This window comes from Rissa tridactyla, chromosome 1 (genome assembly GCF_028500815.1).
Source record: "Rissa tridactyla isolate bRisTri1 chromosome 1, bRisTri1.patW.cur.20221130, whole genome shotgun sequence".
NCBI lineage: Eukaryota > Metazoa > Chordata > Aves > Charadriiformes > Laridae > Rissa > Rissa tridactyla.
The window spans coordinates 31230140-31252020 of NC_071466.1; the positions used below are offsets into that span (position 1 = coordinate 31230140).

At 39.0% G+C, this 21881-nt stretch overlaps 1 protein-coding gene across 1 annotated transcript in view; it reads left to right on the plus strand.

Moving 5' to 3' along the window:
* The window catches only part of COG6 (component of oligomeric golgi complex 6), a 59791-nt gene that overhangs the window by 34430 nt on the left and 3480 nt on the right, over nucleotides 1-21881 (plus strand). Inside the window, exons 14-18 of the mRNA XM_054197508.1 lie at nucleotides 12116-12247; nucleotides 12826-12993; nucleotides 15011-15118; nucleotides 16660-16713; nucleotides 19300-19379. Coding sequence (XP_054053483.1) covers nucleotides 12116-12247; nucleotides 12826-12993; nucleotides 15011-15118; nucleotides 16660-16713; nucleotides 19300-19379 — 542 coding nt within the window. The remainder of the gene's footprint in view (nucleotides 1-12115; nucleotides 12248-12825; nucleotides 12994-15010; nucleotides 15119-16659; nucleotides 16714-19299; nucleotides 19380-21881) is intronic.

Genomic DNA, 21881 nt, shown 5'->3' on the forward strand with positions numbered 1-21881 from the left:
TTTTAGAGTCATAGAATGGTTTAGGTTGGAAGGGACCTTTAAAGGTCATCTAGTCCAACCCCCATTTTAGCTATGGAACTATATTAAAAACTTCCTGATTGTGTTTTAATTCTTTTAATAGTTTTATTTTATTGAAAATATGACATACTGTTGTTAGCAGCATTTGTTTGAAGAGCAGTTTATATATTTTTAAAATCTATGAGAAGCAACAAAATTAGGAAATTTCCCTAAGTGCGACAGAGCAAAGCTAGCTGATTGAGCTAGATGATTTGTATTAATGCATCATCAGATCAATAGTTAATTACTCATGTGCATAATTCCTTTCTTGAAGTTATGAAGTATATCACAAGATGGTAAGCTAAGTAATAACAAAACTTGCGGTTTTCTGTCTCTCATAAAAATAGTTTTACCACATGAACATTCCTGCCCTTAAAAGCAGAATATACATTTGTTATACCAAACAACTGTACCTAAGCCAGCATCATTTTCCTGGTATCTTGTCCTCTCCTGCTGATAGCTTTGAATTGCCTTTCAGTGAACTTCCGATTGTTCAGTAACAAATACAGTTCTTTTCTAATTTCTCCCTGCTGTATATGTGTCGTGTTGTTGCTGGTGGATCCACCTGTTAAATCTCGCCTTTCTAAAAGCGAAGCAAAGTCAAAGAAAATTGTTAGGTTACACATCCCTACACATCTGATCTTCATCTAACATCCCTGTCTGAGATGTGATTGGTTGACTAGGCCCTAAAATCAAGAAGAGATGCTTTTCTTCATCCCTAGTTATTGCACAACCCCAGAGTTCAAGAAAGCTCTCACATTACTGTTTTTTCCGGTTAAAAAAAAAAAAGTTTGAAAGTGGAAAACAACCAGTGAAGTTCTGTAAGTGTATTTCTAAATTATTTGTACAAGAAAAATGCAAAAAATACATAGATTTACAGTAACTATTCTTTGTGCAAAGCTTTGTAGTTTGCTGACCCTTCAGTGGGATTTTCTGAGCTTGGTCAATGTTGTTCTGTGGTCTCAAAGTCATTTTCTCATTCTGCACAGCTTGTGTCTGGTCCCAATTTCCTGCCTTTCTGCAAGGACTGAGGAATGACTTTCTCAAAGGAACAGTTGTTCCTCCTCTTCTTCCCTCTTCACTATATCCCAGTGACCCCTTTCAGTGGTTTCACTCATTCGTTGGGTTATTCCTTAGTTGCTACCACCCACAGTCCGTGCTACTGAAGTCCATTTAGTAGATTGTCTGTTGTCATGGGGTATTTCTGTTTGAATGTGGTGTCGTTGGAGTAGTAGTTCGTCTGCTACTAATGATTCTTCAAAGGTCAGAGCTTGAGTTCATAAAATGTACAATGGACAGGGACAATATGAATTTACAATAAATCAATAAATAAATCTTACAGCTTGCTATGGGCATACGCTCTCTGTGTGTGAATTCCTCAAAACCTTTTATTTCCTATGTGTAAGCTAAAATAAAATACCTGTGTACTTCTTCTTTTTATGAAGAGAAGTCAGTGATGGGTCTTAGCAAAAATGTATGATTACTCTTCACTTACACGGAATGTGCAAAGTAGTGCTTAAGGAAATAAATTTTCTTGGCTTGAAACTGTAAGACAGCTCTGCATTCATCTCTGTTGTATTTAGCTCTGTTGTATTTATCCTTCTGGGTCTTACATCTGTACTCCAACAAGATCCAGCATAATTTTTCTATTCACATAACTCAATCTTTGTAGTTTTGTTTTGGGTGGTATGCTGTTTTCAGTTTGGAGGCACGTAGAATTAGAAGAAGGAGTGATAAAGGAATTGTGATCCCCCAGTTCATAGTGTGTGTTCTTTGTACTGTCGCTATGGGAAGGTTGTGTAATCCTCTTTGCCCTCTCTAGTTCCACTTCTCTCTGCCCCCAGCCTGGATATAACTGGCTCTAGATGCTGCCATTGTTTTATAAAGGAGTTGAATTTGGTTTTACTGACGTTAAATGAAGCCGGTGATTGCACTGCCGCCTTCAGTGGTGTTTTATTGCAAATAATGAATGGCATACCGAGCCTACCATGTAATGTAAAAAGATCATAATATTGCTCTTTCGCATAAACACATTTTACAAATTAAATCTGAAACATTGGCGATTTTACATTGCATTTGTGCCCTATGAAGATCTTTCCTCAGGATATAATTGAGGTCAGAAGCTTAAAGAGACTCAGAGGAGGATTAGATACATGAGTAACAAAGGCATCCACAATTATTTATTAATCTCTGTGCTTTGGGAGTTAACAGTGAGGTAACTCTATGGCTGAGAAGGAATCTTACTGTACTGATGTGGAGTTCTTGTAACTGAGAGTTTTAGACAGTCCTTTGAAGCAACTTATGTTATTACCCTTTTATGAGTGGACTACTGAATTGATGGAATGATGTCTTATCTCCTCATGACCGAAATTAGTTTTACTTCACAAAAAAAACAAAATTAATAGGCTGAGTTACACTCGGAGAAACATTAGTTTCCATGAGATAAAGACCCTATTTTATCACAAATTTAATTCTCCTGTTACTTAGTTTATTGTGCGTTAATATACAGATAACCAGCTTTTATGCCTTTTCATATGTCTTTGTTAATTTAGTAGTGAATGTCACAATGCTTTTACATTTTGAGGAATCTCAAGGTCACTTTTTACCATCCTTTTTACTAATGCGTGTTTAGAGCAAAATTGTTTATATGTATTAGTAGTATTCACATCCCAACCTTTTTACCAGCTTTTTGCTAACTATGTGTGCTTCCAGATTTCTTTTTTTTTTTTTTTTTTTTTATTTTCAGAGAGGATTAAAGCACTGGAAAACAGATCCTTTGTGCTTATATATGTGATTGCAAAGCCTTTGTTGCCGTTCCCGTTATGCACAAAGAGAATACTCACTTGTAAAATTAGTAAATTACTTTCCCCTTGGACAGCCTGGAAATCATGGTTCCTTATTGCCGCTTGTATTTGTCATCTTAAGGCATTGATAAGCCTTTTTCAAAGAATATCAGCTGTCCATTACTTCGATTAAAATAGGATTCTTAAAGCAATTTAATTAACTTTGGAAATAGATTAAAATACAAATAGGGTGTTCTTAAGTAAAAAATATTTTTATTTCTATAAACCTAAGTGCCTCTTCTGTTGAGATGATTGGAAAGTGGTGAATATAGCCTGTGTAAGTTACACCATTTTAGTGATAGTATTCCCTCAGTATCATCAGTTGTTGCTGATAATTTGAAAATCATAAGCAAGAAATTCTGAATGGAAATCAGTTCTACAATTTTTATTTAATTTAAGGAGAATTTAATTTTTTTCTTAATTGCTGTTTGGAGATACAAAATTACAGAAGACTTAGTCATAATTACCAATGAATTTGTAACTTGACGGGAGTCTCTTTAGCCCTGTGCAAATTCTCTTGTGCTGTAGCGTGGGGAGAGCTGGTGTGTTACTGTTGTGCTGTGATATGCTTTTTTAATATCTACAGTCTATCTAGTAGTTGGCAGACCAGAGTAATATTTAGGCAAATCTTTCTCTTAAGTATAGCTAATTGGGAACTGTTTTGGTTTGGTTTTTCTTTTGGTTTTTTGTTTTGTTTGTTTTTGTTTGTTTTTGTTTGGTTTGGTTTTTTTGTTTGGTTTTTTTTTTTTTTTCCAGACAAAGCAGGTTTCCATAAGTATGCTGACTCCTCAAGTTCCCTTCCTTTGGATGTAGATGAATGGCAGGATGGTAATGGACTCTGATGTCCTCATCACCACAGACAATTTAATTCCCTAGGTTATTGATTATGCCAAGTTGAGCGTTGCCTGCAAACTGCCTGCGATTTAATTTCTGAAGCACAATGGGAAACTGAGACTTCAGGCTGTTCTTTCTAGGACAAGAAAATAGCTTCCGCCTCACATCTATTTTTGAGAAGAGTCCCATATTACATAAGGAGTTTCACAAGCATGGAGCTGTATGGAAACTTAAAGGCAGTCTTAGATCAGGATTCTCCCTCTTGGTTGTCAAGCCATCATTGTAAATGATACAGGGAAATCCCTGGTTACTTCAGAGTACTTACTGGCTTGCTCAGAAGCACTTTCCTATGAGCTTTTTTTTTCATTACATCCGAGAATCTCAAGCGTCCTGGTTGGAATCTGAAAATAAGGTAGTCAGAGTCTTCAGTTGCAGAAACCCTTTCTATGGTGTTCTCATTCAGACTTCTCAGGTAGCTCTTTACCATCGGCCACTGCAGTTAAAGATAACAAGAAGAGATTTTTCCAGTATATCAACAGAAAAAGGAAAACTAGGGAAAATATAGGTCCACTGATGAATGAGACGGGTGCCCTAGTGGTGGAAGACACAGAGAAGGCAGCGTTACTGAATGCCACCTTTTCTTCGGTCTTCACTGATAAAGCCGTCCCTCACACATCCCATACCCTGGAGGCAAGGGGGAAGGTCTGGAGAGAGGAAGATTTTCCCTTAGTTGAGGAGGACCGGGTCAGAGACCACTTGGCCAAGCTGGACATTCATAAGTCCATGGGCCCTGACGGGATGCACCCGCGAGTGCTGAGAGAGCTGGCAGATGTTATCGCTAGACCACTGTCCATCGTCTTTGAAAGGTCATGGGGAACAGGAGAGGTGCCTGAGGACTGGAGGAAGGTTGACATCACTCCAATCTTCAAAAAAGGCAAGAAGGAGGACCCAGGGAACTACAGACCGGTTAGTCTCACCTCTGTCCCTGGGAAGGTAATGGAGGGACTCACTCTGGATGTCGTCTCCAAACACATAGAGGAACAGGAAGTTATTGGAAGTGGTCAGCATGGATTTACCAAGGGCAAATCATGCCTGACCAATCTGATAGCTTTCTATGATGTTATAACGGGTTGGCTGGATGAGGGGAGAGCCATAGATGTCATCTACCTTGACCTTAGCAAGGCTTTTGACACTGTCTCCCATAACATCCTCATTAGGAAGCTGAGGAAGTATGGGCTAGACGAGGTGACAGTGAGGTGGATCGAGAGCTGGCTGAGTGACAGAACTCAGAAGGTTGTGATCAGCGGCACAGAGTCCAGTTGGAGGCCTGTAACCAGTGGTGTCCCTCAGGGGTCAATACTTGGTCCAATTTTGTTCAGTATATTCATTAATGACCTAGATGAGGGGACAGAGTGTATCCTCAGCAAGTTTGCTGATGATACCAAACTGGGAGGGGTGGCTGACACCCCAGAGGGCCATGCTGCCGTCCAGCGTGACCTGGACAGGCTGGAGAGCTGGGCAGAGAAGAACCTAATGAGGTTCAACAAAAGCAAGTGTAGGGTCCTGCACCTGGGAAGGAAGAATGCCAAACACCAGTATAGGTTAGGGGCGGACATGCTGGGAAGCAGCTCTGAGGAGAAGGACCTGGGGGTCCTGGTAGACAGCAAATTATCCATGAGCCAGCAGTGTGCCCTTGTCGCCAAGAAGGCCAATGGCATCCTGGGCTGCATAGGGAAGACTGTGGCCAGTAGGTCGAGGGAGGTCATTCTCCCCCTCTACTCTGCACTGGTGAGGCCACAACTGGAGTACTGTGTCCAGTTTTGGGCTCCCCAGTTCAAGAGGGACAGGGAACTACTGGAGCGAGTCCAGCGTAGGGCAACCAAGATGATTGTGGGACTGGAGCATCTCCCTTATGAGGAAAGGCTGAGAGAGCTGGGACTCTTTAGCCTGGAGAAGAGAAGGCTGAGGGGAGACCTTATTAATGTTTACAAGTATCTAAAGGGTGGGTTGAAGGAGGACGGAGCCAGGCTCTTTTCAATGGTTCCCAGTGACAGGACAAGGGGCAATGGGCACAAGCTAGAACATAGGAAGTTCCGTTCAAATACACGGAAAAACTTCTTTACAGTGAGGGTGACAGAGCACAGGAACAGGCTGCCCAGGGAGGTTGTGGAGTCCCCTTCTCTGGAGATTTTCAAGACCCGCCTGGATGCAGCCCTGAGGGATGTGCTTTAGGCAATCCTGCTCTAGCAGGGGAGTTGGACTAGATGATCTCTAGAGGTCCCTTCCAACTCTGAAGATTCCGTGATTCCGTGATCTGAAATCTATGGAACACAGATACTCAGTGTACTGCCTGAAAGGAAGTCCATTGTTACCAAAGAAAGGCGATACACAAGGGAGTCTCTTTGGCTCCGCTACTCCTTGAAAACTGACATGAAGCTTGGTAACAGAGTCATTGCAAAGCCCTTTTGTTTTCAGGATTTAAAACGCCATTCACAGCTTTGAGTTTCTCAGGTTGTCATAGAGCTCAGTGGTGACATTGTATAGAAGCTGTGTGTAACCGAAGGTTCAGTGCATCAGCTTTTACTGCAAACACTGTGTCTCCTTGGCATTGTTGGCTCTTACCCTTCAGAGGCAGCGTTGGGCAGTCCTGTCAGTGCCTTCTTGCTCTGGTAACAATTGGTTTGTTCTGGTCACGTTCTGGTTACATTCTGGTTTAATCAGAACATTTTTTGGACACTGGTAGCATCCCAGTGCTACAAAACCATGTTTGTATGTGTTTCTTTTTAGCTTTTTTTGGACCTAGCCATGGGTCTACCAGCCATGCTAGTAGAGCAGATCAGAATTATAGGTTATGTATCCTTTTATATGTTTCCTTTGACCCTGCACTAATAAATGAAGTGTTTAGAGATTTGGGATTCTACTTGTGTTACTCACTGTCTGGATGTGACTAAGAACAGCCTGGTACAGATTACCATTTTACAGATGATGATAAATCCAGGAGAAAATACGAAATGAAAGTAATTATCAGAACAACAGAAACTGTTCCAATAGAACTGGAAGCAAAGTTCAAAGCACCTAATGCACTGGAGTAGATGGATTGCTCTTTCAGCTCTCTCGTATTGAGAGGATTGTCATTTAAAATCATGAGTCCACTGGTGAGGCATTTTAACAAGCCTGTTAGACTAACCTATGCCAGCATATTTTATTGGACCAGCTAATACATTTAGAAAGTGTGGAATTTTCAAGCACACCTGTCCTTACTCAGGCTTCGGTAGTACTCCGGAACAATTAATAAAGGAAAGAATAATTGCAAACATTGAATTAAATGGAATGAGAGTTATCATAAGGGTACTAAAGAGAAATTATGCCAAACCAACCTGTCATCTGCTGTCTGAGCTGTTAGAAGACTATTAGTAGAGTACCCCAAATCAAGTTTTGGGATTTTTATTCCTTAATGCTGTTCTTTTTAGCGTAGATGTATGCAAATTAAATGCTGTGATTGCATTATCTGTCAGTGGGAGAGGTATTAAAACATTGCATGGGAATAACTGTAAACTTCTCCCTCATAATTTGATTCCTGTCAGAATGAAAGCTATTAGGTTTCTGGGAAACCAGATATGGGGCAGATTAAATCAGAGTGGTTGATGTTGTGATCTGAATGCTGTTGTGGTTTTGAATGGATCCAGGTGAACAAAGCAAAGCTAGCAAGATTTTTTTCTGTTCTCTTTTCTTCCAAGACCAACTTTAATAGCTGAAAAGAAAAGCACGCCATTAGGCGTTCTACTTTGTGATCTCTCTAGGATCCTAACAGGGCTCAAAAGAGCTTAGGGTTCCTTCTCTGAGGCTTCTCTGGTAGACATGCACCCGAGTTTCTTAGACTGCTGCTGTTTAACTACGGTGAATATTGTCTCAATTTGTAGAATGAACTTCTGTAGTTAATAGTAATCAGTTGTAACTGACGGGATGAAACATCCAGATACGTTTTTACAAGGTTCCATGTCTGTAGTGCTTTGCCTCCACCCCCTGCCAGTGAGGTTTTTAAAAGACTATTAAAAGCTGATTAGGCCCTTAAAGCCTAAAACCTTTTGTTTGTCACTCTAAGCAGTGCTTTCTCTGAGGAGTTCTGTGTTTAAAATTACCTTCTTTTGTTTAATACACAGAATTTTGTTTAATCACAGAATTGCAGAGTGGATGAATTCAACAGGATCCTCTAGAGGTCATCTAGTCCAACCATCTTGCTCAAAGACTGTCAGCTAGAGCAGGTTGCCCAGGACTGGTTCCAGTTGAGTTTTTAATGTCTCCAAAGCTGGAGATTCCACAACCTCACTGTGCAGCCGTCTCCAGTGTTTGACCAACCTCTCGGTAAAAAATTGTTTTCCCATCTTTCAGTCTGTGCCCATTGCCTCTTGACTGGACACCACTGAGAAGAGTCTGTCTCCCTGTTCTTTATCCCTCCCATTAAGGTATTTATACATATTGATAACATCCCCCTGAGCTGCCTTTTCCCCAGGATGAACATAGGCTCTGCTTGTGTAGGAGGTACTCCAATCCCTTCATGAACTTTGTGGCCCTTTTCTTAACTCATTCCAGTATGTCCGTGTCTTTCTGTACTGTTAGCTTTCTAATATTGAAGTCGGATAGTAAATAAATAGTTTCGATTGCTTGCCTATGCAGTATTTTCAGGTGCACATATGAGCTTCTAGCAAAGCTGCTGTCCTTAATATCTGCTTCAGTCCTTAATAAAATTAACTGTATTTAATAGGAACAAAAATGGCACTTTTTTTTTTCCATTTAACCTTCTTTGTAAATGAGAAAAGGAAACAACATACATGCACTCCCTTGTTGATTGTTGATACTCTTTTCTTTTTCCTGTATTTTCCTTTGCTGTTTGTTAAAACCTTCAAGGCATCCTTTGAGCTACTTGCTCTCATAGCCAGAGAAACCTGCTCTGGATTGTTTATTTGGAGGAAGATTACTGGTTTAGTAATTATTTCCCAACTGATTGATGTGCAGAACTGTAAATGAAGGTACAACCTTTTATAGTAAGCCTTATGTACAAATTTTAGTGACCACTGTAATTTTAGGAGAATTTGTTTCCTTTTTATTTCTGGGGGAAAAAAAAACAAACCAAACAATCTACATTAATGTCCGAAAAAGTAAGAGTTTTCAAAATGAATATAGCACTGCTTTAATTTTCCTTCCACTTACCAATAATTCTGCCTCTGTTGCAGTAGTCAGGAATTTTATGCAAACCCCAATAGAATCTAACGATCTAAATCTTTTTTCCTTGCCATGTTTTCTTCTTCCATAATGTTGTTCCTTGTTCCCATCTAGAATACAGTGTACTTTTAAAGAACAGATTAAATGAAAGATGAAACTAATTTAGAAGCTTCTGACCATCAGCTACTTCAGGAGACAAAAATTCTGTGCAAAGAAGCCTGAAATTATCATGGCCATGATCTATGTGTGTGTTGGAAGTGAAAACCCCATCAAACTCTAGTCTCAAATTAATGCCAAAATATCCCTGAACACGGTCCAGTTCGGGTCTGAGAACAGTGTGTTCAGGGCACAATCAATACCCCTAATAACAAGAATAAACAAGAAGAAAGTCATTCAGTGCAGTAAATTTCAGTAAACTTTACTACTAATCAGCACTGAATAAGTGCCTTTTTCTGAATTACGGTTACTTCATTGCTAGAATATTTGTTTTATGTTTTCAAGACTGCTTAGGCTGAATAACAACTGTTCTCTGAACGTATTAGATTTAGTTTTTCGCTAGTTCCTCAAATTCAGTGTACTATCTCTTGGAAAGTGAGAATAGAGTAACACTTTGTACTCAGAAGGATGCAAAAAACTTTTTGTTTGATCTGTCTTGATAACAGTATGGGGACATATATGGTGTCTCAGATGTTTCAAAACACACACAGTGTGAAAGCTAGGCCTGGCTCCAAAGAGAGTTGTTCTTTCTCTGGTGGCACGTTCATTAGTCTGGAAAAAAAGAAGACTGAGGGGGGATCTTATCAACACTTATAAATACTTAAAGGGTGGGTGTCAGGAGGATGGGGCCAGGCTCTTTTCAGTGGTGCCCGGCGACAGGACAAGAGGTAACAGGCACAAACTTGAACATAGGAAGTTCCACCTAAACATGAGGAGGAACTTCTTTACCCTGAGGGTGGCAGAGCCCTGGAACACCCTGCCCAGGGAGGCTGTGGAGTCTCCGTCTCTGGAGACATTCAAACCCCGCCTGGATGCATTCCTGTGCGACCTGCTCTAGGTGACCCTGCTCTGTCAGGGGGGTTGGACTAGATGATCTCCAGAGGTCCCTTCCAACCCCTTCCATTCTGTAGTTAGGTGCAGGTTCATTTCCAGAAAGCTCTGAAATGCTCCACTCTGAAAATGTCTGTTACGCTCTCCTCCTTGGTTTCTCCAGCCATCAGCCTATGCTGCTTTGATATTTTTTTTTTCTTCCTTGGAGACTCAGACTTGTACGTTATTATGGTATTAATCATTAGTTCTCACTTGGGAAGGTCTGGAGCATGGTGCCTGTGGCTTGGGGCTGCCGCCTTTTCTTGTTGAGCTGGAGTATTCAGAGCGTTGCAGAAAGGCACAGTGCCTTGCTCTTCTGGCCCCAAACACCAGTTCCAGCCAAACTTGGTTTTCCCTACATGCTTCTAGAAGGAGATTATGCCTTGAAGCATTAGCTTAATCTGTATTGCTGGGGGTCTCCTTACTCCCATGTGATCCAGCTGGATTTGTGTTTGTCCTTGGGTAGGCAGAAGGCAGAGGAAGGAGGGGAGAGGATTGTTGGCAGAAGGAAGCGAGGCCAGCAGCCTGGGTTTGTAGTAAAGGGTCTGGAGGCAGCAGGAAGCCAGTTTGAGGCAACACTGGAGACAAGAAGATGCAACTACGTTTGGAGTAGAGCCTGAGGAATGTGGGTTGGGACAGGTGTGATAGGTTTTATCTTACATAAACGTTGATTCTCCCCCTCTACTCCACTCTCGTGAGACCCCACCTGGAGTACTGCGTCCAATTCTGGAGCCCCTACTACAAGAAAGATGTGGACGTGCTGGAACGCGTCTAGAGAAGGGCCACGAGGATGATCAGAGGGCTGGAGCACCTCTTCTATGAGGACAGACTGAGAGAGTTGGGGTTGTTTGGTCTGGAGAAAAGAAGGCTCCAAGGAGACCTTATAGTGGCCTGCCAATATCTTAAGGGGGCCTACAAGAAAGCTGGAGAGGGACTTTTTAGGATGTCGGGTAATGGTAGGACTAGAGGGAATGGATTAAAACTAGAGACGGGATGATTCAGACTGGACGTTAGGAAGAAGTTCTTCACCATGAAGGTGGTGAGACGCTGGAACAGGTTGCCCAGAGGGGTGGTGGAAGCCCCATCCCTGGAAGTGTCCAAGGCCAGGCTGGATGAGACTCTGAGCAACCTGATCTAGTGGGAGGTGTCCTTGCCCACGGCAGGGGGGTTGGAACTAGATGATCTTTAAGGTCCCTTCCAACCCTAACGATTCTATGATTTTATGAAGTGTTTAATGGGTATTTGCCTGTAACAAAGAAGGGCTAAAGTATGTGAGCCTCTGTTAAAAATAGTGTAGAATTTCAATCCATTTCAGTGCTCCAACTTGTCATACTCTGACTCAGAAAGTGTTTGGTTTTTTTTCCTTTTAAGATTTACAAACTTTTATTCTTTCTGTTTTTTAAACATCTGTGGTTCCTACTTCTCTTCTTTGAGGTAGGGCTGCATTCCAGTTCTTGCAGTATCATTGCAGTTTACATAGGTGTGCTTGAGTTAGCTTGTGCATAGTTCGTTCGTGTACTGGTAATTTAAGGTACAAACTTGCTAGGGATTACAACTGTTGCGTCCGTGACTGCAGCTCTTGTACTCAGCATGACAGGGGCTGTGCAGCCTTGTCAAGAAGGTGACCTCATTCAGCTGCTGCAGGATAGCCCTAATATCCCAGAGCTCTGCCTGCACTGGATTCTGGAGGGTTTACAGGAGGTCCTGTTGAAAGTGAACTCAGTAGTGCCAACACTGTGACTATTCTTTTGACTCTTAAGATAGCAAATGAATTTTTTTTTTTTTTTTTTTTTTTTTACAACCAAAACCGGTAGTGTTTGGGTTTCTCTAGATTACAAAATAGGCATAGTCTGAATGAAAGGAGAAATTCAGTTTTGCTTGTCACTGAATAGGATGGTTATGCTGGAAGTTGCAGGCCTTTATCTTCTGAAGCATGCTAGATTTGTCTAGTGTCAAATTATTCTCTGCATGGCTACATGTAACTTTATTATTTTATTGTGGTAACAGATTGGCTGCTGTTTGCTGTACATGAAACTAAAAAAAATAATCCACAAACAGATAATCTTGTTCTTCAGGTTGAACTCCCACCTCCTGATCTTGGCCCAAGCTCTGCACTAAATCAGACCCTTAATTTGCTACGGGAGGTTCTGGCATCTCACGACTCATCTGTTGTTCCACTGGATGCCCGTCAGGCTGACTTTGTGCAGGTATGAGAATGTTTGACTGCTTTTTTTTGTGCAGGTATAAGAATGTTTGACTGCTTTTAAGGGGGGGAGTGGGAAGAGGGGGAAGTACATGTAAGCTAGTCTTGGTACACAAAGGATGGGTGGAACAGTAATCTTTTATGTCTGGTCCCATTTTAGAGCTTTCTACCAAACCCGAGTTTGTAACATGAACAAGAGGGTGACTAACAAAGTGGATAATTACAGTACAGTATGGAGTGCTACTCTTAACGCAGCATCTAAATTCTGTTATCCAATTACTACTCCATTAAGTAAATACACCCTCAAGATTGCACAATTACCAATTATCTAATCTGGGTTACTCTTCCTCCTGCTAGGTTAGAATCTGTTCTTCTAAGGTTTTTATACTTTTCCCATCACTATGGTAGCTGATCACCTGCTGACAAATCCAGTAGAAAACTGCTTTCACAGTTGGAAACTCTAATTTCTCTTTATTCTGCTTTGGGGAATAAATACGTGATAGAGACAGAATGAGTTTAGAAGCCTCGTGTGACATAATTTCCTCCCTCCCCTCCCTCTTTTCTGTGTGTTTTCTATTTTAGGTTCTGTCTTGTGTGTTAGATCCGTTGTTACAGATGTGTACTATGTCTGCTAGTAATTTGGCCACAGCTGATATGGCAACCTTCATGGTGAATTCACTTTATATGATGAAGACTACTTTGGCTCTCTTTGAATTCACTGACAAACGTCTAGAAATGTTACAGTTTCAGGTAAGCTTTAACACAGCCCCAAAAGAAAATGAACGTATTACTGATTTTTGCAGACTATAAGTTGTGATGCGAACATATTTATCTTCTGTAATGTTGACTTTGGGTCAATTCTAAATCCGGGAAACAGAATAAAAGGGCTTCTTCTCAGAGACCAGCAGCGAATAGCAGTTATCAGAGCTTACGGTGCACAGCATCCTTCATTTTAAACAGGCAAAAAAATGATTAGAAGGTTTAGTTTAGTTGCAGATAAACACATATCATATACCTATGATATATATACATACACAAGTATATCAGTATACATTTTCATTATCTTAATTGTTCTAATGTTTATCTGCAAACTGTGTGAGAAGCAGCAAATGGAAGTTGAAAGCTTAAAGAGTCAAATGGCTGACTGTATTCCATCATACAGTTAATAATCGATCATCATCTAGTATACTACAGTATAGCATAGCTGAAGTTACTATGTCAGTCCTTCTTTGAACCTTTTTTTTTCTCATTTATTTGGTTTCACCTAACGTGCCAGGATAGTAGTTCATATGTGGTACCATTTTGAAACAAAACTGTAGTTCATAAGCCATTGATTCAGGAAAACATAGGCACTGCCCATTTATAGTTTTGCTACATGAACAGCTCTGCAGTGTATCTCAGGAGAGCTTTTGGAGCTGGGGGCTTGGAAAAAAGTCACAACTTCTTATTTGAAGATGCCAGTAAAGATTGGCTGTGAGCCATTTTTTCACTTTCTACTCCTAATTAGAATTTCTAGCACCTTTTAGCTCTGAAACAAACAAACCGACGACCCCAGCAAACTGTCTGGGGCATTTCTAATTTCCATTATCAGAGATGGTTTTTTTTCCACAGTAAATGTTGCAATTGATTTATTCTTCAAATAAGCAGTAGAATTGAAGGTTATGCATTTAATACCATTTACTTAAAACACTTTACAAATACAGGAACAGACTGAAAAAATATCTTTAAGATTATACATAAGTAGGTTATTAAAGTGGAGTTAGAATGGCATATTCAATAAGAGAAACATTTTCCATAGAAAAAAAGAACTCTCTGAGACAGTTAAAATCTCCAAATTGAAATATTAAGATTTCCCTCCTGATTTAAAAAGAAAAGTGCATTTTTCTAAACAATTTTAGGAAGGAAAAAGGTGAACTCTTAAAATATCAGACATGGAAGTCTTACATTTTACTAGAGTAATATATTTTAAATTTTTGCTTTTCTTCAGGATTGGAAAAAAAATAAATGAAATGTGAGGTAGTTACTGTGAAAATTAAGTAAAAAATGTGTATATACCCAAATATCTTTCCAAGACTACTCAAACTAAAAAATGATTGCTTCTGCTGTGACTGGATTTATTGATGAGGTTTCTCTGTAAAGTGAAAATTATACTAAGACTGTAAAATACATTTATGACTTTTTTCATATGAAGATAATTAAAATTGATAGCTGTAATTTCATTGTCTATTGTTTATTCAGTTAACTTTTTCAAATACATGTTTATAAGTATAGAATTTAAAAATCATTACTGATTATGATTTAGTTTGTTTTATTTTCCTTGTGAAAGACTGTCTCATTCTCTTTTGTATTATAAAACTGCCATGCTATTGTCAATATTTTCAATAAGAGTTGGATGATTTTTATCACATATTTTCAAAGAACTACAGCAAAATAAAATGATATAGTAATTTTTAAGATTAGAGCTTTGGTATTCTTAATTTTTGGTGCTGTTGAATTTACCAATACAAAAACAAGTTAGGTTCTTCTGTTAGTCAGACATGAAAGCATTATCTATATTTCTGTTGTTGGCTCCTTGTAATATGCAAGATATAAATGGAGAAAATAATTAGGCTGTATGTATTTGTGGTTTTTCCTTGTTTGTTGGTCACTCTCCTTATTATTTGTGGTTTTTCTTCTTACCTGTGTTTCTAGACCTTTTAACCTCAGAGCTTGTTCTATTTAATATTCTCGTGCACATTTTATAAATACCTTGTGCTTAAAATTTCAGATTGAAGCTCATTTAGATACGCTCATAAATGAACAAGCTTCCTACGTGTTAACAAGAGCTGGTCTAAGTTACATATATAACGCTCTGCAGCAACACAAACCAGAACAGGTAAGCTTATATGATGCACATGTTGAGGAAGTACTATGTCCTTGCCAACTAGAATCATTTTGGCACTAATGTTTTTGCAAATTAAGCTTCCTCTTAAAGCAAAACCTCAGTAATATATGTTGATTTTTCACATGGGACCAGGGCTATTAGAGAAACTTGCAACTACATACAGATTTCCCCTACACTGTATGTTCGGCAAGCCTAGCAGGTTTGGTATGCAGCAGTCTTGCTCTGCAGCTTATCTGTGTACCATCAGCAGGCTCCATACACCACAGACATCCTGTACATTCTCAGAATAACTGCACAGGTAGTTCAGTATGGCTCAGTGTCTCAGAGTCAAGCTAGCTCTAAAACATAAGTCCTAACGATGTATACCACTTCCATGACATCAAGAACGTATTGGACTTCCAGTGCATGCAGCATTCAGGTTTCTTCTACCGCATGTTGTAAGACCATGCACAGAGTGGATATCCTGCGTGCCTTAAATAATTAATGCTTTCTTCCTACTGTGAAAAACTGGCAAATGAGTTTTAATGGTAATTTGAAATAGTTTCTTCTTTTGTCCTTATCCATTGCTCTAGCTATTCTAGCACCAAGACAGTGAGATTCTAAAACTGAAAACGTCAGATCTCTCAGAATGAGCTGAAAACTGAGATTCAGAGCTCACACTCTTTTCTTTCATGTGGACCACAGTTGTTATATGATAGGTGTTAATACAGCCCCTCTTCGCTTCAGCTGTGACCATGTCCTTTTGTGAAGGTGAAGAACAGCGTTTTCTGGAGAAAGCAGGACTCTCTTGGAGAGCTTTATGTTGTTTCTTCAGCCAATAATTTTGCATAAAGTGCCCAAATTCAACAGACTTCTGTGGATAAAGATGAATAAATAAATGTATAAGTAATCTGATTAATAACTTGGCTTGTTTCCTATTCATGAGCCTATCTCCTGTTCTAAAACCAATTTCAAATTGTCTAGGGCAGATTGTTTAATGGAATGTAGCAATTTTCATTTATATCTGTTCAACTGCCTGGCTGTAGAGGTGGCATTGTCACAGGATTTGCATGGAGGTTCAGCATTGTAATGTCGTACCATCACAGAAGATTTACTGGGAAACAGGCTTGAATTCTGCACGGTCCCGGAACAGATGAATAGAGGGAAGTTGTCCTCTATAATTCTGTAACACCAAGGAGATGTGGCCAGTTTCCAGTTCAGTTTTTATCCTAGGCCTTGTGGAAGGCTTTTTTGGGGTTTATCATTTAATGGTGAATAAGGAAGAAAAGGACTTGAAAGGACATATTAAGAACTCAGTATTCTGAGCTTTTAATTTAAGAGAGGGGTAGAATACAAATGAATTGTTAGAGCATTTCATTATTATTATGGTGATTCAGTTTCAAAACATTTAAGATCCTGTAGCAGGACCAAATAACAATTTAGTATTGGACTGATTGTAGAATTTATTATTTATCTTTTTCCGTATGCTAGTATGACCTCTTTTTTTTTTTTTTTTTTTTCCTCCCCCCTGCTCTTTGACTACTGATTCACAGGGTCCTCTTTCAAATTTGCCAAGTATGGACTCCGTGTCTCTGAAGGTTGCAATGGTAAACATTTTACAATTCTGTGTTATGGTGGTGATGCTGTGACATGGGAAAGAATGCTGTTAATTATGTGATGTAGTAGATATTCATCTAACCAGTCCTACTGTTTAAGAATAGCTAAATTACATGTCTGGGAATACTTTCTTCATTTGTAGTAATTTGACCACTTGAAGCAATAAATACATAAATTATTTATGAAGGGTAGTAATAGAATATTAGTTTCTAAGCCTTGAGAAACAGAACTTTCCTTACAAGAATGCTGTCCCGTGAGTCATCTTAAATTGCTAAAAGCAAATACTTAGCTCTAATTAGTTTTAATCACCAAAGTTTCTTTTTTGCGTATATGCTTTGAAATATAGGTTCTGCTATCATTTATAATTTTAGACCTAAGGCTTTGATTTTATGCAAATAGTTCAGCTAAACTCAGAAGTTAGGTGCTGGGCATATGTCATAGTTATATATTTTAAGTTGAATGCTACAATATATTTTAAAACAAATTATCAGATGATATTTTTTCTTAGTGTGCGAAGGCTATTTTGCATGGAGATAGCAGTATCACAGTTCAGTAGGCAATAATAAATGATCTGTCACTCTTCTAGTTTAGCCAAGTTTAGCTTTATTCTGAAAGTTTAACTGTAAATGAGGCCCACTCATCCAGCATTACATGTATAGCCCATGAAAAAAAGGTCTTTTTAAAAGAATTTTTTTTTTTTTAAAAGGTTGTAGGGTTTTTTTAAGCTGTATGTTAAATCCCTCCTAATTGTGTCAGTGTAGCCTGTTTTCCTCTGTTCAAGTTTTAATTTAGTGATTCCCAAGCTGGTTGGATGAACAGAGCTCTGGCACAGAGCACTCTGTGGTTTACTCTGATCAGCATGCATTCTTATAAATATTTATTAATTTTGCATTTAAAATATTTTCTATTTATCATGGTGTTATAGACCAATGAGAAATTTAAAGACCGCAGCTTGGAGACCATCTCTTTAAAATACATATATGTAACTCTGTTATCTATAGCAGTACATAGTTGTTTCACTTGAATAGTTAAGAGAAGAATACAACTGTTTTATTTTCTTCATTACTTTGTTTAATGTCTGCTTGTGTGAACACAGTTTAACCAGAATGGAACCCAGGGTGCTGAAATCAAACCCATATGAATCCCATCTATCGGACTAAACTGTTGGCTTCCCAGGATTTAAAGCATGTGCAGGCAGATTCACTTGCAGGCAGACTGACTGCCTCCCACCTTAACCTGAAACTTTTCCAGGTTCCAGCCTTTTTAAGTTGTTCATATGTGCTTGCAAATGCTGTTCTAGTAAAGTCCATACCTCTCTCTCAGCTTAAGCTCCCTTGCTTTCCAGGCAAGGTCAGATAACCCCAAAACGTTAATTCGTGATAACTGTGAGTGACTTTGTTAGTCATTTGTGCCCACTTTTTGCACATCTAAATGGTGGATGGATGTGGACTTCAGGTTTTGTCAACTTGAGAAGATTCACCCAGTGTTCAGGAAGGTTGCCGTCATTAGATAACGTTGCCTAGGGCCTTGCCTAAGTGAGTAACGCCAAGGATGGAGATTATACATCTTTTCTGGGTAACCTGTTCAGTGCTTGTTGACACTTTTTTGAGTAACCTGTTCAGTGTTGACACTCCTGGTGAGAATTTTTTCTCTTACTACCTAATCAGGATTTTCCTTGGTGTAATATGTGTCCAGTGTTCCTCATGTTTTCACCTGTGAGAAGACTTGGCTCCACCTTCTCTATAGTCACCCATTTGATCATAGAATCATAGAACGGTTTGAGTAGGAAGGGGCCTTTTAAGGTCTGGTCCAATATCCTTGCCGTGGGCAGGGACATCTTTCGCTAGACCAAGTTGCTCAAAGCCCCATCCAATGTGATCTTAAACACTTCCAGGGATGGGGGCATCCACAGCTTCTCTGAGAGATAGTTGAAGACAGCATTAATGTTCTTTCTTGGTGTTTTCCTCTCCAAACTACTAGAATCAAAGCACCACTTTTTTTTTTCCACTGTATTATATGGGGGAGGAGAAGTAGGCTTAGAAGCAGTTCGAGAAACCCGAATTAGGTCCCTTGCACTTGTTTTTCCCAGTGTTAGTGCTCATTAGATTATGAAGCAGTTACTTCCTGACAAAAAGTAAAAAGAAACATGCAACATGTCTAACTTGGGCAGACTAGATTTCTATCTGAGGGTGACTGTATTCCCTCTGCCCTGAACAGACTAGGTCTGGTCTGCGGTAGTGCGTGCACACGTGCACCAGCTGCATAGGAAACTTAGATGGATAATTATGGAAGCTGGATTCTCATTATTTGCCCCTCCACTTATACTCCTCAGAGTCAGAAACTTAAAGTTTTGGTGACAGAGGTGCTGAAGTTAGACATTTGTTTTGGACTATTAAGTTCTACCTTAAACACTTGTATATTATATTAGGCTCTATATTAAAAGAGAAAATGTTGGGGTTTTTTTCAAATACGAAGGGGACATTTTAATGTAGTCACTTTTCAGAGATCCGTGTTTTTACCTATTTTCTTAATATGTTGATTGCGTATTCTCTTTTCCTCCCACCCCCCTGCCCCAGGCTCAGTTTGATCGCTATCTGTCTGCTCCAGATAGTCTGGTAATGTCCCAGCTGAATTTTCTTCTGAGTGCCACTGTGAAGTAAGTACCTTACCTTTGAATTTCTATTATGCCTGCATAATGATCAGAAAGATGAATTTGATTAGGTTTTAGTGGATCATGATGAGAATTCCAGTTATCAACCGTAATCATATTTGCATTGTCCTTCAGGTCACAATTCAGTTTTGTTGTGACTCTCCTCTTTTTGAACAAGCAATGAGGAATATGTAAATGTGTAACTTTCTGAAGTAGTTACTCTTGATTTAACGGACACCATCAACTACGTGAACTACATTCATCTATTTTGAACAAGTTCCACTGTGTCGGCAGTTTTTTGTCAACTTAGTTGTAAATCTTAGTTTTAGAACTATTTTGTAAGCATGCCAAAGACATAAAATTTGTAATTCTTCACTCAAGATTTCTTTTATCCCCACTGCTCCGTCAGGTCTGGAATTTTCAACTTTGTTGTCTTCTGCTGTAGAGTATTGGCATTCTGTCTCTTTGAATATTGTGCTATTACTTTTCACCTAATATGTTTTCTTTTTTAGTGATTTCTTCTTTGAAGTATGGAATGGAGAACTTTATTATTTACCTCTTCTCTTGTTTTTTGAATATATCTGAACCCTAAGGTTAGGGAAAGTGCCATGAATTTCTTCCCAATTAAGCGTGAACCATATGAAGACATTTTGTAGTACTTAAACTCAGAGAATTATATGCTACATTGATCAACATCTTTTCTCAACATTATTTTTCACACTTTTGTGAAGACTGCAGATTACGGAATATGTGAGAAATTGAGACTAGTACACCACACTTTATGTAATGCGGCAATATTTGGAGTCTCATTACTAGTACCTGTCCTCAGTGGGATTATATTCCATTATCTTGCAATTAAAAAATGACGTATGTCAAGGGGAAAATATTGATTGTTGGGAATTTACTAGAATAGAGTAGTTCAGTTGAAAGAGACCTACAACAATCAGCTAGTCCAGCTGCCAGGTTCTCCTGCTGTATTGCTGCGGTTCTCCTCATCCAAAGGCTTCCAGTTCCATGTCATATACCTGGTGCATGGCTTGGCATGGGGGATGTTGGTGCTTTTCAGCAGTTTGTTGGGTCCCTCTCCTAGGGTTACCCTTCCCGCAGCTCAGCCAGCAGAGCTCCCCCTCTTGTGTAAGAGCTGTTTTGCTCCAGTATAGATCAAACAGGGAAGCCTGAGCAGCAACGTCAGTGAAGCATTGCAACTTCTGCTTCTAGGTGTTAAGGTATTAAACCTGTATTTTAGCTCTTGGTATTTTTTTTTTAATGTAAGTCTATTTAAAAATCATAATAACAGTAAATGTATTTTGAAAGCCTCGAATTTTCACTGCTAACACAGAAGCAATTTTTCAGAGGTAGACTTTATGCTACCATAAAGACTCAGGCACAGTGAAATTACTTTGACTTCATCATTTCTTCTGTGAGATGAACCAAGATAAACTGGTCATGTATGCACTCTTAGCCTTATCCCGTTGATAAGCTTTTTAAACCTCTCTTAACTCAATTGAAACTGAATTCATGTTATCTTTTGAAGTTAAGATACCTATTTACAGAAATGCATGCTTGTAGAATCACAGTCTTAATACTCAATGTTTTCTGTAGTAAAATTGAAATTTCTCAAAATTCATGCAAAACATTTAAACAGTACTGTAATTTTAATCTCTTGCTACAGTAGTTGAAATTTTCAAGTTAGTTTTGGCAGTGTTCGATGTCAGTTTTGAAGACATCTTCCTTGAAATCACATAATTGTGATCCACTGTTCCAACGGTTCAGCTGGAACCCAAGAGTTCCTTGGCTTTCAAAATCCGACCACATGCTTTTGCTAGGGGACTAGTGTATTATGTACTCATTGGCAATATCATTTAAGCTTTACAACCATGAAGAACATTCCTTCCAACATTTGCCAGTGCATGCTCTTGTCTTTCAAATTCTTTTGCTCATTTAAAAAGTTTTAAACTATTTATTTATGTGGTTGGTCTTGAAAAGCGCTTTTCATTTCTGTTGGCTCACAGAAACTGAATGCTGGAATTACTATTTTTAGAAAGTGCTGCCATTTGTGTTAGTGATAAAATGTATCATGTTGTTATGGCAACTGAAATCCTAATGTACTGATTAATGACACTGACATTATGTGATGGAAAGACTCATTTGATGCTGTTCAGTCCCCTAATATTTTAATGAACTTTTTAAAAAATTTAATATTATTTGATGCAATACAGTTTGTTTTATACGAATTCTGTGTGCAGTACTTTCTTAAAAGATTGTGATCCCAGACTGTGATCAGAGACAGTTGTTCTACCTGAACACTTTGAATATACTTCCCTTATAATAGTGTTTATAGATTTGCTAATAACCTAGTAATATTGGCAGTTGATCCTGTGTATCGAAAAACTGGATACTCTGCATCAGAATAAAATGCAGGTTGTGTCTCTTAATCTTCTTTCTCCTACCTTCTATTTCTTAGTATTTCCTGAAAAGATGAAGTTCTACACACTTGGTCTCTGAGAT